We start from the raw sequence: 24,354 nt of genomic DNA, 5'->3' as shown, positions 1-24,354 counted from the left end.
TGATTAATCGTTAAGCGCAAGTTGTGACAAATACGCTGTGTGAATCATGAATTTAAATATTTATCCCCAAATGTTTCTTGACGAGAAACCAAAGATTCTTATAAGTGCCTTTGCGTATTTTTGTAATTTAAGCTAACTTGGTGTAAGCCCTATGAGTATCGTATTGTATATATATATATATATATATATATATATATATATATATATATATATAATCTATTATTATACATATTATATTACGGATATTTGTTGTTAATTTATCATGTTACCTGCGAGATCGCGCGGCATTAAATACTTGGTGAGCGTAACTTTTCTTTCAAAGTATGTAAAGTTTATTTTAAATTTTTCTTTTAAAGCTCATTAAGTGATGATCATAAAAGTGTATATATATATATATATATATATATATATATATATAAAGTGACAAGCAATTACTTCCAGATTTTGTAATTAAAGTTACGCCGCCGAATAAATTTCCTCATTCATGCCATTAGCGTTTCTTAAAAGCTGTGGATGTAATTTACTATTAAAATTGTCATTGTGTCTGTTCGCTGTAATACGTGACGTGACAATACTGCCAGTCCTTTGATTAATAAAATACTGAAAAGAATTCTGCTGCAACAATTCGATATCACGATATAAGCAAGAATTTCGGAAATTTCGTTTGATTAATTCTGGTGTGTAAAGATTTTCACATGACATAAATCATGTTAAAATAACAATGCATGCGTTCATTAACATGTAAATTTATAGATCCACATATTTGTTAATTTAAACTGTGCATTAATTAGCGTGTTCTTTGATTAATTAACTTGATTTTTGCAGTTTTTTTTTTTTTTTTAATAAAACACTAAGAAGAAAAAATCAAAATAATTTAATTAGAATCGAATTATTGATTAAAATCAAGAAAAAAAGTGATTTATTTACACAATGAAATAACAGCTATATATAAACCAATGTAAGTTCTCATTATTTTCACAATTATTATTAGCTTACTTACTTACTTATTACTTTTTCAAGGAAGCGGAGAAATTAACGGACATCATCGCTTATTGAACGCACACTTGCGCTATGTATTTTTTTTTAAAAAGCTTGCTTGTTTTTTTTTCCCGAGCTAATATCTATCGTAAATCGTTAGTATTGCGACGTTTTGTTAATAAATACTCGCGCCAGACGCATGCGCTTTGCCGATTGATTATTTTACCTGGTGCCACATATTGTCAGTCTTTAGTCATGGCAGATTGCCATGCGACCAAAGAAAACAAAATTTCGTAACCTCGAATGTACGTTTATGAACGTGATAAACGCTGGAGCACGGGTGTCTTGTACTTAAGAAATCCATAAAGAATGCACCCGCCAATTGCATCGAATTGACCGCGGATTTTTATCAAAGATGTATAATGCTTCTATTTGCAGTTTAACATAAAAGCATGTAAAATTAAACATATTTTAATGCCGCTTTATTTATATAATTATATATATACACACACAGACATACCCATATACACTAGGTAAGAACTCAAATGCAGTTTTATTGATAACTTCAACGTCAAACTCAATATAATAATAATAAGTGTAGTGTATGATGTTCAATTTTCTTAATTGCTAATTTCTTAATTTCTAATTAAAAATGATGTTTAAATTTGTCATTGTTTAAATTGTGGTGAAATAATAGAAAAAGATTAAACTTTTATTTGGAAAATCTTATAATATATTAATTATTATTAGCGTAATTATTGTTACAATATTGCTTTAATTAATAATGCTGTTAATACAGTAATGGATATTTACACTAATTAATTATGTTATTGCATTTATGCACTAAAACATTGATTTTTCCTATATTATTATTTATATACGTATTAATATATTATATTATCTATGTACACAAAAAATATATTAAATGTACACAAAATATATATTTTAGATATTTTTTGGAAGTTTTATCGATGTTTGAAAATTATATGCTTACATCCATCTCATGGCATCTGCAAAGCCAACTACGTGCAAAGAAGCTATACGACGATGGGAAGAAGAGAACGAGCAGGAAGCAGCTAAGGCGACAGAAGTAATTTTAAGTTTTCAGTGGCCACCAATAGAAAAGATGGATAATGCATTAGCAGTTTTAGCCAATTGTGAGAAACTTTCCCTGTCGACAAATATGATTGAAAAAATTGCAGGTAAAAAATATGTTGCACTTTTCTTAGTTAAAAAAAAATATATATATATATATATATATATATATATATATATATATATGTAGTAATCGTAAATTAGAACCGTAAAAAATAGTTTTTATATAGTAATGTAACATACGACAATAAATAAGATTTATATAATTTGATATATATATATAATATATTTGATAATTTTTTTTTTTGGTATTGTATTTTATTATATTATATATAATAGAATTATCTCTTAATTTATTGTAGTTATTAAATTAAGTTATAATTTTTCTATATTAATTAATATATTTCTAAAAGCGATATTTTTCTTCGAAATTATTCGAAGATGATTTGTAAATTATAAGTACAATGAAAGAAAAATGAAAAATCTTTAAAATTATTTTCTTACATCTTACTATTATCTTACATCAATTATTTATGAATTTAATTAATTAATTTAATGTCAATTTCGATACATTTTACGTGTCGCATCAGGATTGATGTATACTCGAATTCGCGTCAATTGCCAAATGAATAATGCATGCATCTAACAAGCAGGTGGCTATCTTAATATCATGATGCAATGCAAATTTGATTATAAATTTCACGTCATTGTACCAATAGATCGCATGGGACGTGTATTAACACCTTCAATTGTTGTCATCAATTTACTTGTTAGAGACAATTAATGTCGCTGTCCATTACAATCTGTTGCTATTTTGAAAGATGATTATTCGATCGTTGATATTCTTTATATCAAATATTTGTTTTTGCAGTAATATTATATTAAATTTTTTATTTTATTCTTAAATATACATTATATAATATTTTATTTGTCATTGTTACATTATTGACGTATGCAATATTCAATATAACGATACGTAAATAATTTTTATTAGAATAAGAATTAGAAAATAACAAAAATAATTTTATATTTTAAATTAATTTTTCAAACATGTTGTGTTTTGTTTTTCTAGGCATTGGCAATTTAAAAAATTTAAAGATTTTATCGTTAGGTCGTAATTTAATCAAAGGTTTCGCCGGTTTTGAAGTTCTGGGTGACACTCTCATGGAAATTTGGATATCTTACAATTATATCGAGAAAATGAAAGGCATTCAAGCAATGAAAAATCTTCGTGTGCTTTACATGTCCAATAATTTGGTACGAGAGTGGAACGAATTCGCTAAACTACAAGAACTTCCAAATCTTCGGGATCTAGTTTTTGTCGGCAATCCATTGTATGAAAGTCACGAGGTACTCCATTAATATATTTTTCAATAAAAATCATATAACATAAAATTTATTCGTAAATAATATTATTTATAATTTTTTCAAAATAATGATAATGAAAATTTATAATTTCTTCAAAATAATTTATTCGTAAATAACATAATTATTTATAATTTCATCAAATAATTATTTGAATTTTAAATTATTATTATAAAAAATAGAGAAGAACAAGATTTTATTTTTTTTAGGTGGAACAATGGAGAATCGAGGTTGCGCGGCGTTTACCAAATTTGGAGAAACTCGATGGTGAACCCATTATACGAACAGAAGAAAATCCAATCTCGATTCAATCAGCCAAGGCTGACAGTCCATCACATGATTTGCTTGAACAAGAACCTTGTTAATTTTTTGACACAGCATATTTTATCTATCTTATTTATATTTTTTACATTTTTTATAAATATTTTATTAATAGATTTATAGATTATCTTTATTATCATGTTATTAACATCTCTTAGTTAATAACATAATTATAAGTTTGAAATAAGAGAAGATTAAACATTCAGATGTACATTTATATTAATTTATTCGTCTCACAATACAAGACAGATCGTACATACGTTGGTGGTTGAAAAAGGTTGAAAAAGCAAATACAGTAGAGTTCGATCGAATTCGATGCACGAAATATATCGAGGATCAGACAGACGAATCTTCGAGAGTTGCTCTTCATTATCATTTACTTCTTTTTTTTTTGGTCTGTTTTCTTTTGTCATACAAGGCGTGCGAAATATTGAAATGTCATAGACATATGTCTATAGATCTGTTCTTTATAGCTGAACTGGCTTCACTAGTTAGAGTTTATCTTTTTTCTTCCAGGGAAAGGAAAAAGATAAACTCCGAATTAATGCCACTAATAGAGCCAGTTCAGCTATAAACAACAGACCTTATGTAAAATGTGTTACGCAGGACGTTCATTTGTATAAGTTTTTTTTTTTTGGTGTAATTAAGCAATAAAGTGCGTTCACGCGCGCGTGATACATGCATTAGAAAAATTGACATGTGTGTATATGTGTGTGCGTTCGGCTGAATCTTTCTTATTTGCCTTTCCGCTTCATTTTTTGATTTCGGTTCTTAATAAGATTGATTTGTCTACGTTGCCAATTTTATTCCACATCGATGATATATAATATATTTAGATTAAATCTATATGATGTTTCTTACATAAATATACATTATTTGATCTTACTCAATTTAAATTATTTATAAAGATTACTACAAGCAAATAAAAATCTCATTGAAATTGCTTGGGATATTTGAGAAAACAATATTTTTATTATAATTTGGTACCTTTTACATTTTGAACGTAGGTAATTAAAATTTGGTTCCATGAGCAAATTAAAAAAAAATTGTATTTTAAGAAATTAATATATTAATTTTCGCTTTTTTTAATAGCGTAATTTTTTATTCAGTTATCACGGGCGACAATCACGAAGAATTCGTCAACTTTGCATCAAAAAGTTGAAAAGTCTACACAAAAAATAAAATGCATAGAAAAATCTTGTGCTGAGGTCAATTTACACAAATTTTCGAATAAAAAATTACACTAAATTTTTAATGATTAATTTGAAAATAGATTCTGTACCTTTGAAACATTCTTGAATTTTGTTTTCTTTTTCGATACTGAAGAGATTGTTTAGTAAAATATTTGAGAGAAGAGTCTCTGTTTTCGTCGCACAAGCAGTATTTTCAACGAGAAAAGTCACCATTAGTCCTCCAGGAGATACATTGTAGAATTATGTAGATGGTGAAAAGATAGAAAGAAGCTTTAGCCAATGATGACTAAGAAAAATATATCGATCCTCTTGGTTCGATCCGTGCCGTCGAACGACACCAAGGCGGCGCGGCTGCTCTTCGGGGAGGAAAATACATTTTCAAATCATTAAAAATTAAATATATATATAAATGAGATTTTAAATTAGAAAATATATTAAAACAATTTTATTCTAGGTTGACTAACAAATATACATAGTTAAAAATACTTTTTAGAGAAAAAGATATAATAAACCTTGGTATACTTTTAATTTTATATTATTGACGATATATTTTATTTATGTTTAATGATTCGATTAGTATAATCAATATCTTAAGCTAGATAGTAATGCCATTATTCGTTGTGTCAAGTTTGCATTGTCTAAAAAAAAAGAGAAATTTATGCGATTTAGTTATTTTATATACATATATCTCTTTTAATTTAAAATAATAATAAAAAGATTCATTGTATTTTCCTCCCAGCTTTGTCGTGAATCAAGTTTGCATAATCAAAATAGAAATCTCCATGTGAGCAGTTTCGATGACTTTCTTTTTTATACAAGCTGTTTGCGAAAATAATTCGATTCAAAGAAAATCATCATACACTCTTATAGTATATTTCTATCATTTATATTTCTATCATGAAAATTTCAATTTCTGTTCGCAATTGACACTCGACAAACGAAAGTGAAGTCGCTCTTCCACAAACGGAAGTCTCGTTCTTTTGAATGATGTGAACACTGGCGTTTGTTTTTCAGAAAATTACTTGTAAATACGCGCAAGTACTTAAATATCCACGCGGGCCTTTCTGTATAAAATATAAAATAAGAAATATTTTTTGCAATTGCTCCGGTGTCGAGCCCGACGAGACGGCTTTTAAACATTTATCAGCTACGTCACATTGACGTGTTTTATGATTTTCATGTGCTTCAATCGCTTTGCTTCTTTACATCTCTCCTTCGACACAAAAATAGTTCTGATATATTTCTCTTGATCCTCTTCTTCGCGCTTTCCCTTTTTTTTCTTTTTTTTTTTTTTTTTTAAACCAACACTGATTATATTCACAATTTACACTGAAATAGATCTGATGGATCTTTAGAATAAAGATTGGTAAAAAGATAGGCAGAGAAAGATAGAGAGTGTTTGAGATAGAGAGAGAGAGAGAGAGTGAGAATCGACGATATACCGCAGGGATGGATTTAGTTCTCTCTTTTTTTCTCTTCGATCTTCTCATTGACTCTTAATTTTAATATACAAGTCTTGATAGCGATTGTAATACCGCAAATTTTTTTTTTTTCTTTTCTGAGCACGTAATGTGCTTACGCAGCGAATCGTTGTTTCTGCTTCTTCACAAAGTCGAGAGCCATTTTGTCACCGACTCGGGTTTCCAAAATTTGAAGAATCGGATGATCTAGAAACAAAAGATGGAGTTACTTTGTGAAATGAAACAATGTTTTAGAAACTATAATGTAAAAAATATAGGTAAAAAAGAAAGTTAAAAATATACATATATTTAAATAATATTATTATAACATTCTTAATAATATATATTTTTCAATAAAACATTCAAATATATTATTATATTTTTAATTATTAAGAAACAATTTAATTTTTAAATATTGATTCAAAACATTTTATAATATAAAATTATATATTCAGAATAATATTTATTTTTATATATACTTTATATCATAAATACGCAAAATAGATCTGTGATTGAAAATATTTCTTTAAAATATTTAAGTTTTTATATTTATAGATTTAGGGATCTGTATCAATATACCATTAATTTAAAAAACCAAGAATCATAATTTTATAAATTTTACTGTTCATAGAACTCGACTAATTTGCGACTCACTCCGATTTTTCTGGTGCATAAGTGGTAATTCCTGATGCTTGAGGCCATGGAAATTATCTATGCTAGTGTTCGTGTCGGCAACGCCAGGTATGGTACTAAGTCCCAGGAAAGCCTCGCCCGCGAAATCATTTGACGTGAGAACATCGTGATCCATCACCGTGAAAAGAATCATCGCGTTAGGGTCACGACACTGCTCCACGTGTACCGAACTTAAAATAAAAATAGTAATAAATACGTATCCATCAAATTAAATAATTTTTCGATTTTTGTTGATTGTCTAATATATGAAATATATGGTAAGATAAGCATGTTACATAAGAATACCAAGAGTTTTAATTAATAAACTTTTTTTGAATGATATGTTACTTTTAGAGTGAGGAGATTAAATATGATAAGAAAATGATGTAATATACTCACAATTCAAAACACTCGTCAAACATGGGATTTAGAGTCCTCTTTTTGACATTAGTCTGCTGCTCGGCGCAATGCTCGAACATTCGTCGTGGTAGCAATTCGATTATAACGAAAGGATCGCTGAATCCATTTGGATCTAACGGTATGACGTCTCTGGCGTTTATTACTTCAACGCAAAGAGAATCGTGATTCAAATAAGCTCGCACCGTTAGAACTCCATATTCACAGGTAGTTGTGTTATATTGGTCCTAAAAAATTAACATATAAACATTTCAAAAAATTAAACAAAAATTATACTAATTGTATGCTAACTTGCAGAAAATGTTGAAAAGCAAATTTATGTTTTTAAAACATATTTTTAAAAAATTAAAAAATTAAATGTAATTGTTTTATTAATAAATAATTTTAATATCGTGTATATATATATATATTATACCTGAAGGCGTTGGTAATAAAATCGATCGATCAAGAAAGTTGTGTCCATTTTGTGATATTGAAGACGCTCTTCTGCATTCATGAAACTTTGACGACGTAATACGTCTAAAGGTAAGCCCTTGTCGTCAGCATTAAAAAATTTCACTAATAAATCAAGTGCCTCGTGCAATCTTTCGTAAAACATCACTGGTTTATCCTGCAAATAACAACGTTAATTTTTTATCATTTATAATTTATATTATTCAAAAGTATGTAAATTTAGAAATTTCAACATGTCGTCCAGATTGCCGAGAAATAATTCTATTATTTTTTAATATATAATTTTATTATAAAAAAAATTATATATAATTATGATAGAAGCATAATTACTTCGGCATTTCCATCCATTTGGCTACTTAATTCGCTAAGAATCACTTCCCAAATGTCTTGCAGAATGCGATTAAAATTCGCAGAGAGTAGAGCTGAATTGAGTGCTACCAGGTGAACATCTAGATATTCAACGAGAGGTGCTATCGCCTCTGTAGTCGGCAAACTATCAGGGGACCAAGCCAAGTGAAACATTGCCTTCTTTAAAGGTGGCCTCATCTATAAGTGAGATAAAATAAAAAAAATTACTTTAAATATTAAAAAATTATGACAGCTTAAAAAATATAGTGGTTTTCATTTCTTCATTATATATTCATTAAATATATGTATTTTCCCTCTCTTTCTTGCTGTACATAATTATTTCTAACTAAAAGTGATAATTGAATAACTTTTTAATATGAATCTGCTAACACCTAATCATTTATAAATATAGTTGCGATTTTATTACAATAATAATTCATAAATATTAGAGAGATTATAAAATCTTTAAATAAGATTAGACTGCGCTGATATGATGATCTATTGGAAGAAGTAATAAATAAATTATTTATTTAAATTGCAATAATACAATAATTATGTATAGAATGTATACATATATAAAATAAAAAATTACAGTTGCTTAAAAAAATCTTTTTAAAATTTAAAACTTGAGCATAAATTTTGATACTTTTTCATTTATATACTATTTCATTTATACTGAAATTTTCTCTTTTTTCTCTGTACCTTTGCTCCGATTCTCGAAACTATTTGATTGATGAAGAGCAACATTTGTTCAGGGGTTTGTTCCAGTGGTGTCATCAAGGCATTTCGCCACTGCATTCGAGCAGATTCACCTGCTTGATTTTCCAAAGCTGTCAAAACTTGTTCTACCCGAAGTTCTTCGCCCAGGGTCAACAACCATCTTCTCACATATTCGAGACCATTGATAGCTACGCACATCTGATGAAAATAAAATATAATATATATTAGTTAATAGCTAAGTGCTAATAATTGACTATATCACCGTTACGTTTGGCGCATATATATTATAGATTTTTCACTGTAAATTTTGAATCACTCTAAAAAATAAAAGAACAACAAATACAAAAATTCTTGTAAATTTTGAACTTTATTATAAGAACCATTAATTATAAATAATTATAATAAAAATAATTAATTAATTATTAAAAAATAATGCATACTTACATTTTTTTTATACTAAATGTATAAGTGTGTGTATATATGTATATGCATAAATTTATTGTAAATATAAATTAATATTTTTATATTAATAATAAATTTATCTTTTTATTTATTATAGTTTATTTATATGTATATTATTTATGCATAGAAAATAATGCTTTTATATAATATGCTTCTTATATAAAGCAATGCATTAGCAAAAATATTTACTTGCGCTGTATATTATCATGCTTCGCTTACCATGCAAAATTGTAACTACATCTGACTGCATTTGCTTTAGCAAAATTATTTTACAAAGCAGCGAATGCACTATACTATCTGTATACTAAAGCGAAGCAATCTCTACCTGAGCGATTACCTCATCTGTGGTCTTATACGGTGTATGTTCTTCATAATATCCGCTATCCGCCAGCTTCTGATGTGTTATCTCTGCATAGTAAGCCGCAGAACTGCAAATTGCCTATGACAGATTTATAAATTTTGATGCTATTATATTGCAGTGGCATATTTTCTATATTTTGCCAATATATAATTATATTGTGTATTTTTAAATATTATAATATCTTCTCATTTTGTATTAAGAAAATCTTTGAAAAAACAGTTTTATAATAAATAGTAAAATTTTTATATAGTAAATAGTAAAGTTTTATAGTAATAGTAAAATTTTACAAATTTATCAAAATATTTCAATATATATAATTTAAAGTACATTGTAAAATTATAGAAAATTTTGTACATAATATTTTTGTCAGGAAAGTTATAGGCGATATAAATGTATTAAAGTTATTAAAAAAAGATGATGATTACTTACATCGACAACTTTTAGCACAAAATTATAAGATGCAGGTAGATCTGGCCAGGCCAATTTCTTCCAGAATTCTTTAATCTTTGTGATTAGAAAAAGCAAAAAAAAATATATATATAATTATTAATATATTATTTCTACAATAGAATTACAATTATTCTTACAGCAATTGTGTATGCATATAAATAAAAATAATTATAAATAAAAACAAAAATACCTGATAAAAGCACGCAACGGCATCAATTGCCGATGTGCAATGTTTGACGAAATATTCTCCAGTGCACATTCGATCGAGTTCCGCCGCTCTTCGTATTCTTTGAACTGCTTTGAGCTTCGCCAGATCCAGCCATTTGTCGACTGCTGGTCTGAACCATTCATAATATTTGCAGATCGCCAAAGTTTTATGGTCCGATTGCGGTAAGTTTTCCTTCATGCTAAAAGCAACAAGTTTTATATTTGATTATATTTTATATCGAAACTTACGCTTCTTTTTAACACAAAAATATAATGCAAAAAAATTTTTCTTTTATATTAAAATAATTATATATTATAAATAATATTACATTTCTTAACATTATACATTTTTTTTAAAAGATAATGTATTATTTACTTTACAAAATCTTGAAGTGCCAAATAAAGCTCGAATATTGGCGTTCCTATCTCAGCGCCGGGTGGCAGAACATATTCCTCATCTCTATTTTGACCGTGCAGCTGCAGACAGGCAGTAGTGACTCTTGCACCAAGCTCGTTATGCATCTATGAAATCAATCGTTTGAATTATGCGCGAGTTCTGCGATAGTACAAACAAAAGCACAAGCGAAGAAAATTTATTACTTTTGTCATATTTAAGCCACTGTGTTATAGTTCGCGCCGTAATAATTTTAAAGCATTTTATCAAAGTTTGCAAAAACTTTTTAATACTCTACTGGCTAATTAAGAAGCTATTATAGTTCAAATGTAATTTTTACTAAGAAAAATAGGAGTGGAAAATATTATTAGAAATTGGTACATGCCTAAAATTACTCTGTATAAAATTGTGTATAAAGTTATTCGTACACAATCCAATATTTTATTCAAATTTTAATTATTTATTAAATTAAACATTTATGGAACAATTTTTACCTATATTAAATATTTTATTATAATTTCTTTTTATTTTTTATATTATGATTTTTTATTTGTAATATTTTTTAAACATGATATCACATTGAATTTACTCCCATAAATATATAATAATATGCCATGGACTTTAAAACATTTTCCTGTAAATATTTTTGATACTTTAGCAAAATTTTACTCTGAATTTATTTAAAAAATTTTGAATAATATTTTTTTGGTAGAAAAGTGTCTACTTTGACGTGTAATGCATTAAAATTCGTTGAAAATTAAGTTTCGCTTTGTTGAAATTGATTTTATGTTTCGCTACGTATACTACTTCATACAGCATACTAATTTGTTGGATCACATATGCGTCGCTTGTGAACGCCGTAACGTGAACTCTAACTCGGATTTGCCGACTCGGTAAAATTTATACGCAAAGCTATTAAAGTTCAATCCCGTGTGTAATTGTTGCCGTAATGCACGGGTCGCCGATGTGTGCGACATTATGCGACTTTACTCGAGAGAGGTCTCATGAGTTTGTCCGGATGTCAACTTCGATGATGTAGTTAGCAGGGATAATCGGGAGTTGTATTCGCACATACAGCAAGCAGTCTTGCATTACAAAACTTTTCGAGTATGTGTAACAATAAACTGTTCGCAGAGAAGAGCACTAGTCAAGATATGCATTGAATGCATCGGAAAGTTTCAAGTATCCTCGTGCGCCATGTGCAATTTACCCGAGAGAGTTGTCATTAGTTTTCAGTTTAAAAACTGGCGCGTTGTTCGGCAAAACAAATAAGCAAAAGAGCATAATTTCATTAAAAGTTTGCTTAATTAATTAAAATTGTTTTACTTGATTAACTGAAATTGTTTTAACTTGATGCGATCAAATTTAATTCGAAATGGGATAAATGGATGTGATTTTGAATTGATAAAAATCGCTTCTTGATCAAGTTCTTCGAGTTTGCAATTTTCCGATATAGGACTGAATAAATTTAACTCTATTTTGTTGAAAAACTTTTGCGGGAGAGCGAAATTTCATGGTATCTACAATAGAAATTTAATTCAAATTCATGAGAGATACTAAAATATGAAATATGCAAGGACATTTTTAAAAGTACAAAAGATATGTAAATCTTTTATAAATCACTCATTTTTGATATTCTTTTTATATTTTGCAAAAAATAGATTATTTTTTTAGGAATTTATTTTATAAAGATATATTGATTTTTAATACACGAAAGATTGATTATATAATCACGTAAAATTCTTTTATATTCTTTATAGTTTTCCGATTAATATTGATAAAAAACATCGGTAGAGGGGAGACACCTAAGAAAATCTTTAATTTGTTTATCAAAATATATTAAAATAAATAAATAATTTTTTACTTAATAATTAGTTAAATTCTATTTAAATTTTGATATTTTTATATAATTATATTGCTAATGAATGTAATTGCTAAAGAAATTAATGCAAAAATAATTTAAAAAAATTTAGTCGTTACTTGGTTTTAGAAATTATGTATATACGATTTCTCAGAAATTTTTACAATTTATTTATTCATTTTTCGCAAAAGTACGGTGAGCAAGTACAAGTGTGTTTCTCGTGATATACAATTTCACATGAAATGTGTATTAAAATGTTATGAATCTGAAGTAATTTTCTCTTAATAATTTCATTTAAATTAAAGATATATGTATTTTAGTAATAAATCAGAAATGTCGCAATAAAAAATTTAATCACTTGCTGATAAATTTGTTCTAAAATTAAGATGCTTTATATTTGTTTTAAACTTCTAAAGAAAACTTCCAAAAGCATAAGAGCAACTTTTATACAGATTTAAGTAAAATTTACTATAGTTTCCGAAACGAATAATTGCAAATAATTTATTAAATTCGTTTCTCTCAATTTTGCATTACGCGCAGTTTTTGGACGGAATCGGGCGGAAAGCAATCCCGGGGCATAACGAGAAGTATACTTGTACTTGTGGCTAAAGCTAAATGTATAAAGGCAGAGTGGGGCGTCATTTGCTGAACTGGCGAGCGCATGCAATTAGTACGCGTCAAGTGCAGCTGTGTACCACTAGATGCATGCAACGCGTGCGATAGTCTTTACTCACGATGGGAATTATTATGTCGCAAAAGAAACATGCAGCAACGGCGGAAAATAAAGAATCGGTGAACGGTGAATATAGCACGAGGCAATAATGCGCATCGATTTTCATAAATCCAGTAAATTCCAGCGACTATAATGCGGAAGGAACTGGACGTTGACTCGTACACAATAAATGGACAGAGAAGCGCAATTACTTTACCATTGACGGTAAAGCGGCACTGAAACGCATTTGTCATCATCGACCCAGATATTTGAAATACATAATGTGTGTGAGAAAGCTTTCTAAAATATGTTATAATATGTATAAAAAAACGCGATAGTAATGTCATTTCGAGATGTTCCGATAGGCACACTATTGCCCGTTTTGTGCAGTTTGCAAATATTCTTTTTTTGCGAATATTGATGTGTATATAGTTGAGAGTGTGTGCTATCTCCTTGTGTTGAGAAACTATATAACAAAGAGTCAAGTACTATAGAATCGCGAGCTTGGATCAATCAAAATAGATTATAATTGCCTTAAAAAATTAAGATGTATATAATAAAATATATATTAAACAATTTACTAATCCGATATTCTATCTCTTTCCTAGACTGTTTTTCTTTTTAACTGCATACTCATATATAATTTCTTCTACTTCCATTATTTATTTTTTATACAAAATAAATTGTATTGTAGTTATACAATGTATTATAGCTATATCGTACGCAGTAAAAGTTAATTATTTATTCATAATATTATTATAAAATAATAATTAATTTATCATTTATCACTTTAATGAGTATGCAGATAAAAATATGACGTACATACGACAGTTTCAACAGTTTTTACATTATGCAAGAAACTTGAAATAAAAGGTAAAGAGAAAAAGAAAAAAAAAAGGATAACAAAGAGAGATAAAAAGAGAGAAAGAGAAAGAGAGAGTTTAATATTTTGTGGTGCCGATGAAAAAAGTACCTCGGAAGTGTTCTCCAAGTGTTTCGCCACGTGTTCCGCCAGCTATGGACAAACATCTCGTGTACAATAAAATCGCGCTGACCTGATGGACATTTATAATTCGTCGTCACGCTTTCTCCTGACCTAGCCCTTTCAGGTCACTGCGACTTGTTTATTTACAGCGTGTCCGGCGCAACATTATCATAAAATTTTCATTATTTATACCTTTATCTCTTTTTGATAATACTTATTTTTGATAAGGTAACAATTAATTAATTTGTATAATGCCATTCGTATATTTTTATATAAAAATATATACATTACATATAAATCTATTTGGGACACTCTATATATAAACAGTAAAATGTATTGTTATTTTAATGCACGGACGTCGACCGGATTTATCTATAAATAAATAACAATTTGATAAATTAAATAGTAAGTTTAAGAACCAGAAATTTAAATAAATTTAATTTCTTACAAATACAATCTAGTTACGAATCCAAACATTCGTTTTTAAATCTGGACGGCTTTGAGAAGAATTTATCAAGATATTTCTTTTTAATTTCGCACGATCGACGTCTCAAATAAAGCGTTTAAGCCAAACATAGCACATCCAGCTTAACGACACAATGAATAAAAAATAATGATGTGTTATGCGACAGTGTGTCTTTGACGCGATATATTGTTGCGAAATCACAAATGAAAACCTATCGTTATAAGTATCTTTTATGATCTGTTCACGAAAAATGTTTCTCTGCCACTTGTGTTCTTACCAGCTTTTCCAGTTGCTTGTAAACTGCTGAGAAATATGGCACACCATTCGTACTAAAACATTTAATATGTCACAGACAGATGTAAAAAATTATACAAACATTTTTTAATTATGTCAAAAAAATATTTTTATAAAAATGCTTATAAATTATAAACATTTTAATAATTTCATCAAAATGTTACAATTTCTAAATTTGTGATAATACTGTTATGTCTAACATTACTAAAAATTATATTCTAATAAAATTATAAAAAGTTAATTGTGTTAAAGAAATGTTATTTGTGTAAGTAACAATAAAAAATAATCAAATAATTTTTTATACTTATTGATAAAATTCTTTAGGCACATAAATATCAAATACATTTTTAATATATTTTGAATGTATTTTTTATCATTTAAATTTTTATGTTTAATAGCACATCTCTTGAAGCAAATTTAAAGGAAACTTACCTTTCAAAGAGACTATTATAATATAAAAGTCCCTGTTCCAGATCGACCAATAATGCGGTTACCAAATTTGTAAAGTCTTGCAAGACTCGATCAATATCCTGATCAGGTTCCTGATCGTAGCACATAGTCTGTTGCCTGGTATCCTCGTACCTGTAAAATTTAAGGAAATCTTGATAAGTTTTAAATCTCGAAAAGTTTTAATATTTGTCTTACATTTCATATTTCATATTTCTTTTAATTTCTTTAATTTTATATAGCTATTTTTTATTGTACATTTTTCCGTTACGTAATTTTATCTCAGAACTTACAATTGATTAGAAAAAAAAAATTGATTGTAAAAGAAAACAAAATAAGGAAAAAGTCTTATTTAAATAAAATTCAAATAAAATTTATTATTTCACATTGCAATAAAACCAATCTACCATTCGAGAGTTCCCTTTCTAAGAGCAGTAATAATCTCTCCTCGGATTTCCTTGTTAAAAGGACAGCAAGTTCGAAAAGCTTTCATATTCGAGAGAAGTCCCAGACATCTAAACAACAACAACAACAACAGTTGCTCGTATTATTACATATTAATTACATCATTCAAGTATATCAAAATTAAAATTAATTTCTCAACGTGTTAAGAAATGAAGAACATGTTTATCATTATTTTTTGAATGTTATTCCAAGAAATAAATTTACCTAAGCAGATAATCCAGTTTCGATATAGTCGGTCTATGTAGAGGTGGATAAAGTACGCGATGCTGTCTGACCTTTTTTAAAGATACCTCTAAGAAATCATTAAAAGAATCTGCCAGGCACTGTTCAGCGTCGCGCGAAAGAGTTTCAGTATGCCATCGACTGTCAAGTTCCTAGGTTTCAAAGTTATAATTTCAAACTTGTTATCATTTGATGGCTTCATACATTTATGCAACATTGTCGCGTATAAAATGATAAAATGCAGGTTAGTTCCGTTCTTGAAGTTACCTGAAGAAGACGATGGAGCGTTCGTGGATCAACGGCGTGCTGTCGGGAACTCGCCACCCATCTTATCAAAGCTTGCTGCAATTCAGTAACGTCACCTTGCACCGCGTGTTGATGTAAAATTGTCAGTGCGGTTTGCGGCAGTTCTCCAGTGAAGTCTTCCTAGAGAACACGCCAATGCGTATAAAAACACATTTTATTAAAAAACAATTCTTTTAAATTATGATTATTAAATAGCTGTAAAACACAATTCGTATAATTTTAACACATTTAGTACTTTATTTTTGAGAGTATTGGCAGAAACTGTGTTTGTTTAGCTACTTATCTAGTAGTTTCTTGTTTTTTTTTTTTTTCAAATTTTAAAACAACATTTAATTATATGATACGATTCTTTTCTTTCTATATGTGTATTTTGTCTACTAAATATGAAGATGTATGATATAGTATATCGTATTACGAAGATATTTATGATCCCATTATGTACAAAACGATGTAAATACGTCTATCGTAATAATAAATGGGACAGTGTCTGTGTTAGATGATTATACATACCCCTTGTTTGTTCATTTCATGATTAAGGAAAACTGTGTACAGTCTCTCCTGTTGTCTCAATTCGCCCCAATTATCCTCCTCGGATCCGCGGTCCTCTCTCGTCGATAACCATAATTTCAGTCTGATTCTACCTTGTATATTACTCCTTTGTGTTCGCGCCTCCAATTTGTACCATTGGTCCACCCCAGTGCTCGGAATATCCTATGTATAAAGATGATGTGTACTAATATCTCTATTCTATTTTATATTTTCGACATTTTACTATTTTTGTATTATATTTTGTATAATTATTAAATATTTGTTATATTATTAAGAAATTATTCAAAGTTTTAAAAAAACTAAAAAATTATTTAAACATAATTATTGGTATAAAAAAATTGTATCAAAATAATTGATTTTGATAATTTAATAAACATTTTCAGTCGATATATCTAAAGTTTGCAAATATTATTTTCTAAATTAATAAATTTACGATTTTATTTATTGTTAAAATTTGTCAAATTTAATAATAAATTTATTACAAATTAAACAATTACCACTAGAGGGATGTTTACACAACCTAGGAAGTCGTCTTGACTTCCAGATCTAGCGCTCTGCGCGATTTGCTTGAAGAATCGCCCAAGCCCTTTCACGCCTCGCACCTCGTTGAGTTTTATTACCGCATCGAACACCGAGGACTCGTCGTCGTGGTCCCTGAAATCATTCATTTTGCAACGTCTTTATTTTGCTGAGAAAAATTTTATACATTTACCTATAATTTCTATTCAGATAATAATTAAGATTGATCATCTTCTTAATTAATCACTCTAATTTTTTAAATCATTGTTAAAACAACATTAACACAATTTTACTTTCTTTAATATTCGCTTTTTAAAAATTTATACGTACGCATTTATACAAACTTACCATATGTCCAGATGAAGAATGTCCGTATTGATGTCGTCGATGTCGCTAAAAGAAAAGTCAATGGACGATTATGTACTACACGGATTTGCACTACTTAGGCTAATAAAGGATCGCCATTGTGAGCACCAATTAAGGGGCAGGCCCCAAAGTTTGCGCTTACAAACGAAACTTCTCGTTCCATCGCGGACTCAACGTGTGCGGCTTCACCGAGGTAGCTCGTATAAACTTCGCGGGTAAAGCACCGCTCAAGGATTCGCGGTGTTCCCGTCTGCTGCTGTGTTCCTTGCGCTTAAACGAAAGCCTGAAACTGATTTTGAATAAACAATTGACTAATTCATCATTTCATTACAAATGTCCTAAATTTCCAACTGGTTTTTTATATCACAGTGATCTCTCATTATCAAACAGTTTTATTTAATTTTCGGAGCGATACATCGACGTAATTCTTCTGTTATCAGAAATCAAAGTGAGTAGTAATTAATTATAGCAATAAATTAAAAAGCAAATTTAAAAAAAAAAAAAGAAAATAATAATTCTATCATCTAGCACATGTGATCTTAAAGTTTACATGTCAAAAAAAATTTATGAATGTTGTATTTTCAGAAATAACATTGCACTTTCACATAAATTCCTTCTTTTTTACATACATAATAAATTTTAAAGTGCGTCGCAATTATGTGTTATTATGTATTATTTTGTGCTAATTGAGAAACTTTTAAGAGTATACACAAATATACACAACAATCCACATTCACACACACACACACACACACACACACACACACACATATTTAGAATATTGCAACCACTAATTTAAGATTTTAACGCCAATTGACAAATTGTGTCATCATTGAAGTTAACTTAGGGTCTCGAGTTTTTCTTACAAAGCTTCCAAGTGCTCGATTCCAATGTGTAGCATGATATTCTAGCTTTCGAATCCGAATAGGATTCTACGCGACTGACGAAACGTGCGCAACTCGCTGCAGCCGACGCTCACACTGTTCGCTCTGTTGTTGTCGTATTAATCAATTTACTTATACCACCAGGTGGCGAATGAAATAATGTGGAATAAACAGGAAAACGAGCTTGCTCTCTCAATGCTCTTGTTCACTCCCCACCTGGAGAACGATGCTTGCCGTCAGCATAACTTGCGTCCGGCACGTCCATTGTGTATCGCATTGCATTGTCGCAAATGTCGGAGTTAGCACTTGGTAAATACACATATCATCATGGGTACATAACATGTTAGAGATTGGCGCTTGTTTAGTTTTATAAAATCTTCCATTATTTCAAACATGGATGTAACACTTTATATATATATATATATATATCTTATTGGAAAATAGATAAAGGATCTGGTATGGTATACCGTGTATGTTATTCGTTCATGAAAGATATATATTTATACTTTTGCGAGAATTTATAGATTCAATGTGTGATGCATGCAAAAATTTATTATAATTTATAAATATATAATTTATAATTTATAATTTATAAATTAAGTTCTATTAAGAATTTTGGTTTAAATATAATTATATTATAAATGTGATTACAATTATATTTAAGCAAATTTAAAAAACATATACAAATAATAATATATGTGCGTATACAAATAATATATTATCTAATAATATAAATACATTTAAAAAAGAAATTAATTAATTTAATTTGTGATATGACAACATATTTTTAAATCCATAAGAGCAAAATTTTGTAAATATATAGTTTTTAATTTTTATTTATAAATTCATATAGATTCACGTAATACTTGTTACTAGTAAAAAATCTTTTCTTAATTTTTTTAATGTGAGGCTCGCTTCATTCTTTCAGTTAAGCGTTACTCTCTATGACATTAATTGCTATCCTCAGGTGCGCACTTATCTTAAGTAGCACGCTGTCAATGTTTCATCGCGGGGATGAAACAACATTTAATAATAAATGACATTTGAAATAATAGACTAACACATCATTAATATCAATTGAATTATTATTATCAATAATAGATAATAATTTCTTTCAAGATAGAAGATTAAATTTAAAGGGAACAATTAAATTTTATAATATTTGCATTATTTTTACAAAAAATAAAAAATAAAATTTTTTAGTCGTAAACAAAAGCAGTTTTATTTAAAACGATTAACACACAATATCTATCACAAGACTAAAGTAAAAATGTGCTGAATGTTGCAGGTTAAAAGTCATACGTGATAAAATTTGTTCATATTACCTCATGTCAATTATAAAGTACATAAACATACATATATATACATATATATATATATATATATATACATATATATATATATATATGTATGTATAATTGGAATTATCAATAATAATAAAATTATTAAAAAAGTGCAGAAATTATAGTAATAATTTCACAAAGCATTTACACATATTTGCTATGCTTGATTTAAGAGTTCGGTCGTCTTTCTCGTGCTTTCGTCCATCAACTTACCTGTGATGTTTCCGAAGCTTCTCGTGATGCGAGTTTTCGTTGTCACCACCGTCGGATAAGGCGCGAGTGGCTTGTCTCGGGGATGCCGGAGGTGTGTGCGGCGAATGCGCCGTTAAATTCGTTTGAGGGCTCAGTGGTGCACCTGCGTTACCAGGCAGTATACCCAGCATGCAGTAAGGATCGCTGAATCCTAAAGAAAGTAGCAGTAGCCTTTTGATATAAAAACTGTTTTACGATGTCTTTACATGAATTAGACATCTGCTATTTTATTCGTATCCCAAATTTATAGAAAATAAAAATTTTTATATTTTTTGATAATATTTCGATTGCTCTTAAAATTCAAAAAATAATCATGGGATGTAATGAAACGGAATGCACTTACCATTAACATCTTTTGCCTCAAGTCCATCGGCCTCGATTACCACCACACTTAATACAACGATAGGTGGCTGCAACGGTAAATAAGTTTAATTTCATATATATAATATATTATTGTATTGTCAATAATAATATCTTAGCAATATATTCTTCGCGATGAGAAACGACGCAGCGCTTTTGAGAAAAAAGTCAATAAAAGTTAGTATACCTTTTCTTCCGAGGCAATATTAAGATATCGCCGATGCTGATCCTGGGGAACACCAAAAGCTTCTTGGGCATATCGATATAAATCTTCCTTGTAATGTGCGTATTGTCCTGTACTAGCGCCTACCGTATTTGCAATCGTGTAAAGGACTTCTATATACAATTGCTCTATCTGAAAAATCATCAATATCTTTTTATTAAACAGATAATATAAACTGATTTATATAATTAATACTTTTATATGAAAAAAAATTGATAGTTATTAATCAAAACTTAAAACTATATGATTTTTGTCAAATTTCTCTATAACATTTAAAATTTATCTTTCACAAATTGTTGAAAAGATATAGAATAATTGTCGTTGAAATAATATAAATCGCATTAAATTATTTTTGCTAATTCTAAAAAAGTTTTCCATAATTTTAAAGTAAATAGAATTCTTTTAGTAATTATTTACATTATTTATTTAAAAATTATATCCCAGAATTTGAGTCAAAAATTTTATCGTAAACTCGGAGAGTTTTTAGAAACGTTATTTACTTATAAATTTTTTCTTAAATATTTCTTTTATTTTGATCAAAAATTTACGAGATGACAGTGCGAAATATTCTACAGATATCTAGATATCCACATTTCATTAGAGAGATAGCACATTTTCGATAAATGCATTCATAAACTTATTATAAATTTAAAGATGTAGATCTACAAATTGACGAATAAAGCCGCAGAGCCACAGATATCTATAAATGTGTATAATCATATATTAAAATATATATATTATAATTAAAATATATATATATATATATATATATATATATATATATATATGTATAATATAAAATTCACAATTTTTATTATTTTTTTTTTATTTTTATTTTTGCGGAGAGCAAAACAAAGATATACACAAGGTTTTCCACAATTTTTCAAATATATTTATTAATGCAAAAGTTTGCATATTTATTATAAAATATTTAATGCTACGTTCCTGTATAAATTTAAATTTATTATTGTTTCTACGTGAATATATGTAAATATTTAACGTTATTTGAATAACATATTTTCAACCAATTCTATTAAACACAGTAATTATGCGAACCAATAAATATATAATGAACAAGAAATTACATGATTAAATCTGAAATTGGCATTTTAAAGCTTGAAATTCGAACGCGTATCGAATTGGAAATATGAGCTTTATTCTTCCGCGCGTTATAGTTGACAAGTTGAAACGACGAATGATATGGGTAAAATGCACTTTTATTACGGGCTCTATCTGTTATTTCGATCGACGAGCGAGCGCGTACGTCTGACTAGTGCGGCGCGGTCGGCTTTATCTACTTAGGATAATACTTCAAACGGAAAACGGAGGTAACTATTCATTCGCATGCAAAATCCACTGCAACCAAAATGAATACGTGCTAAATGTAACGGTGTTGTGCCGCACGCGATTCGATTCGCGACGCAAAGGTGTGGAAAACCGCTCTGACATTTAATAACATTCATATTTATTAATAACATTCATCAAAGCTTGCAAACAAATTAAAAATTCTGGCCTGCACGAGAAATATATCACAGCTTAGCCATATATGTTTACAGTAAAACGAATGGAAATTTTACGTTTTATTAAAAAAAAAGATAAATAAAAGAATATAATTAAACGCGACAAAGCAGGCAATACTGACCTCTTTTTTGCTAAGCCGATATGGATGCGAAGTTGAAATCGAGTCTCTGGACGGCTGTGGCGGTTCTTTCGCTCTTGCTTCCACTTCCTGAAGAACAACGAGTCTCCGATTTTCTTGCTTCCAGGACAACGCAGTAAAACTTTCGAAGAAGGATCCATCTGTCTCTTGAACACTATGTAATTAATAGTTACATTAATAATACTAATAATTTTTTTGCAAATTATGATACGATATAAACTCGTTTTAAAGAATAGATAATGACAGATAATAACTAGGACGTGGCTATTAGTGCTCAAACTTATTATTATTAAATTTTATTAACATATGTGCATTAAAAATGTACATCCATTTTTTAAGCCATCTCCAGCACGGATATAAATACATAAAAATTAAATTAAAATTTTAAAACTTGACATGCACAACATTTGTCGTTGCAATCAAATTCCAAATTAAAATAAATAATCGAAAAAGAAGGCTCTCTAAAATCCGCGTAGAATCTGTATAAATTAGTGGATAACGTCCAAACGCCATCGTCACATGTATACGTCGGTTTACAATATAAATCGTTTAAAAATTTTAATTTAATTTTTACATATTTATATGCATACTAAAGATGAATTAAAAAACAGTTTGAAACGTATATTTTTAATACACATTTGTTAAAATTTAACAATAATAAGTTTGCGCATTAATACCGCGCCTTGACTTTTATCTACAAATATTCTCAATTTTTAATTGCGTATATTATGAGCCTATTACTCTTATAATAAACTCGTTTATTATATAATAAAAAGAATTATGATATGTAATATCATATATAATATCAATAATATATAATATAAAGTTTATGCTTATTTCTTTTAATTAAATAATTAAATATTATATTTTATAAGACTTATTGTGTCTCTCTGTCTCACAACATTTATACATATTTGTATGAACATTTTGATTGCAGATACATATAAAAATATCAAATAACTAATAATAAATATTAATAGGTTTTAATAAATGTATGCATATTTTTGCATCTGTCATATTTATCAATAAACATGGTCACTTTTATAAGCTAATTTTCATTTAATTTTGTTATTGATTGATCATATAAATGCATATTATTTACATATAAAATACATATAAAAAATATTTTCAAATAACAGATGTTAATATTCCATAATAAAATTTTTTAAAATTATTTATTCGTACTATTTTTGCGTTGTTGTCATACATATTTATGATAGTTAAAGCTATATATCTTTTATCTTTAAATATTTGATAATATCAATCAAGGAAACCAAGCAAAATTTGCTTGATTTATGTTAATGCATGTACAATATGTATGTTCATAAATTTGTGTTCATAAATAACGCCTGTTACCGCACTTCACACATCAACTTATTAGGCCAACGATTTTTTCACCATCGCGTGAGCACCCAGTTTCACAATCTTGCGAAACTATCGATCGCTTATCGAGGTTCTCTCTGCGTTGGAATTTTAACCTGACGTATGCACAATTTTTTAAACAAAAACAATAATTAATCATACTTGTTTCTTGATGTTTATTT

General features: G+C 28.4%; 2 protein-coding genes across 6 annotated transcripts in view; one reads left to right on the top strand and one right to left on the bottom strand.

Moving 5' to 3' along the window:
- The first annotated feature begins 176 nt into the window (after window positions 1-176).
- Window positions 177-4,967, top strand: LOC126851183 (dynein axonemal light chain 1-like). Of its 3 annotated transcripts, XM_050594873.1 has the most exons (4): window positions 177-1,511; window positions 1,928-2,180; window positions 3,146-3,423; window positions 3,648-4,967. In XM_050594873.1, exons 2-4 carry the CDS (start codon window positions 1,982-1,984, stop codon window positions 3,801-3,803), a joined length of 633 nt encoding a protein of 210 aa, XP_050450830.1. In that variant the 5' UTR covers window positions 177-1,511; window positions 1,928-1,981; the 3' UTR covers window positions 3,804-4,967. The 3 variants fall into 3 exon arrangements, with proteins under 3 accessions (XP_050450830.1, XP_050450839.1, XP_050450820.1); XM_050594882.1 differs by having other exon boundaries at window positions 177-2,180; window positions 3,203-3,423; XM_050594863.1 differs by having other exon boundaries at window positions 177-2,180.
- The window catches only part of LOC126849606 (BAI1-associated protein 3), a 74,473-nt gene continuing 54,087 nt past the window's right edge, over window positions 3,969-24,354 (bottom strand). The window contains exons 4-27 of one of the 3 annotated variants that reach the window (XM_050591593.1): window positions 22,793-22,964; window positions 21,115-21,282; window positions 20,911-20,977; window positions 20,529-20,718; window positions 18,231-18,377; window positions 18,071-18,115; window positions 17,701-17,857; window positions 17,165-17,365; window positions 16,616-16,774; window positions 16,331-16,500; window positions 16,069-16,176; window positions 15,647-15,796; window positions 15,198-15,249; window positions 14,443-14,484; window positions 10,879-11,024; window positions 10,486-10,702; window positions 10,275-10,349; window positions 9,810-9,923; window positions 9,005-9,220; window positions 8,285-8,500; window positions 7,917-8,111; window positions 7,484-7,728; window positions 7,067-7,275; window positions 3,969-6,619 (exon numbers count right to left, since the gene is read on the bottom strand). In XM_050591593.1, the coding sequence (XP_050447550.1) occupies window positions 6,528-6,619; window positions 7,067-7,275; window positions 7,484-7,728; window positions 7,917-8,111; window positions 8,285-8,500; window positions 9,005-9,220; window positions 9,810-9,923; window positions 10,275-10,349; window positions 10,486-10,702; window positions 10,879-11,024; window positions 14,443-14,484; window positions 15,198-15,249; window positions 15,647-15,796; window positions 16,069-16,176; window positions 16,331-16,500; window positions 16,616-16,774; window positions 17,165-17,365; window positions 17,701-17,857; window positions 18,071-18,115; window positions 18,231-18,377; window positions 20,529-20,718; window positions 20,911-20,977; window positions 21,115-21,282; window positions 22,793-22,964 (3,553 nt within the window). In that variant the 3' untranslated portion in view covers window positions 3,969-6,527. The remainder of the gene's footprint in view (window positions 6,620-7,066; window positions 7,276-7,483; window positions 7,729-7,916; window positions 8,112-8,284; window positions 8,501-9,004; window positions 9,221-9,809; window positions 9,924-10,274; window positions 10,350-10,485; window positions 10,703-10,878; window positions 11,025-14,442; window positions 14,485-15,197; window positions 15,250-15,646; window positions 15,797-16,068; window positions 16,177-16,330; window positions 16,501-16,615; window positions 16,775-17,164; window positions 17,366-17,700; window positions 17,858-18,070; window positions 18,116-18,230; window positions 18,378-20,528; window positions 20,719-20,910; window positions 20,978-21,114; window positions 21,283-22,792; window positions 22,965-24,354) is intronic. The other 2 variants (XM_050591602.1, XM_050591610.1) reach the window with 2 other exon arrangements.

The sequence above is a fragment of the Cataglyphis hispanica genome, chromosome 1 (genome assembly GCF_021464435.1).
Source record: "Cataglyphis hispanica isolate Lineage 1 chromosome 1, ULB_Chis1_1.0, whole genome shotgun sequence".
Taxonomy (NCBI): domain Eukaryota; kingdom Metazoa; phylum Arthropoda; class Insecta; order Hymenoptera; family Formicidae; genus Cataglyphis; species Cataglyphis hispanica.
Note: the sequence above shows the minus strand (reverse complement) of the source record. Positions and strands in the feature narration are given on the sequence as shown.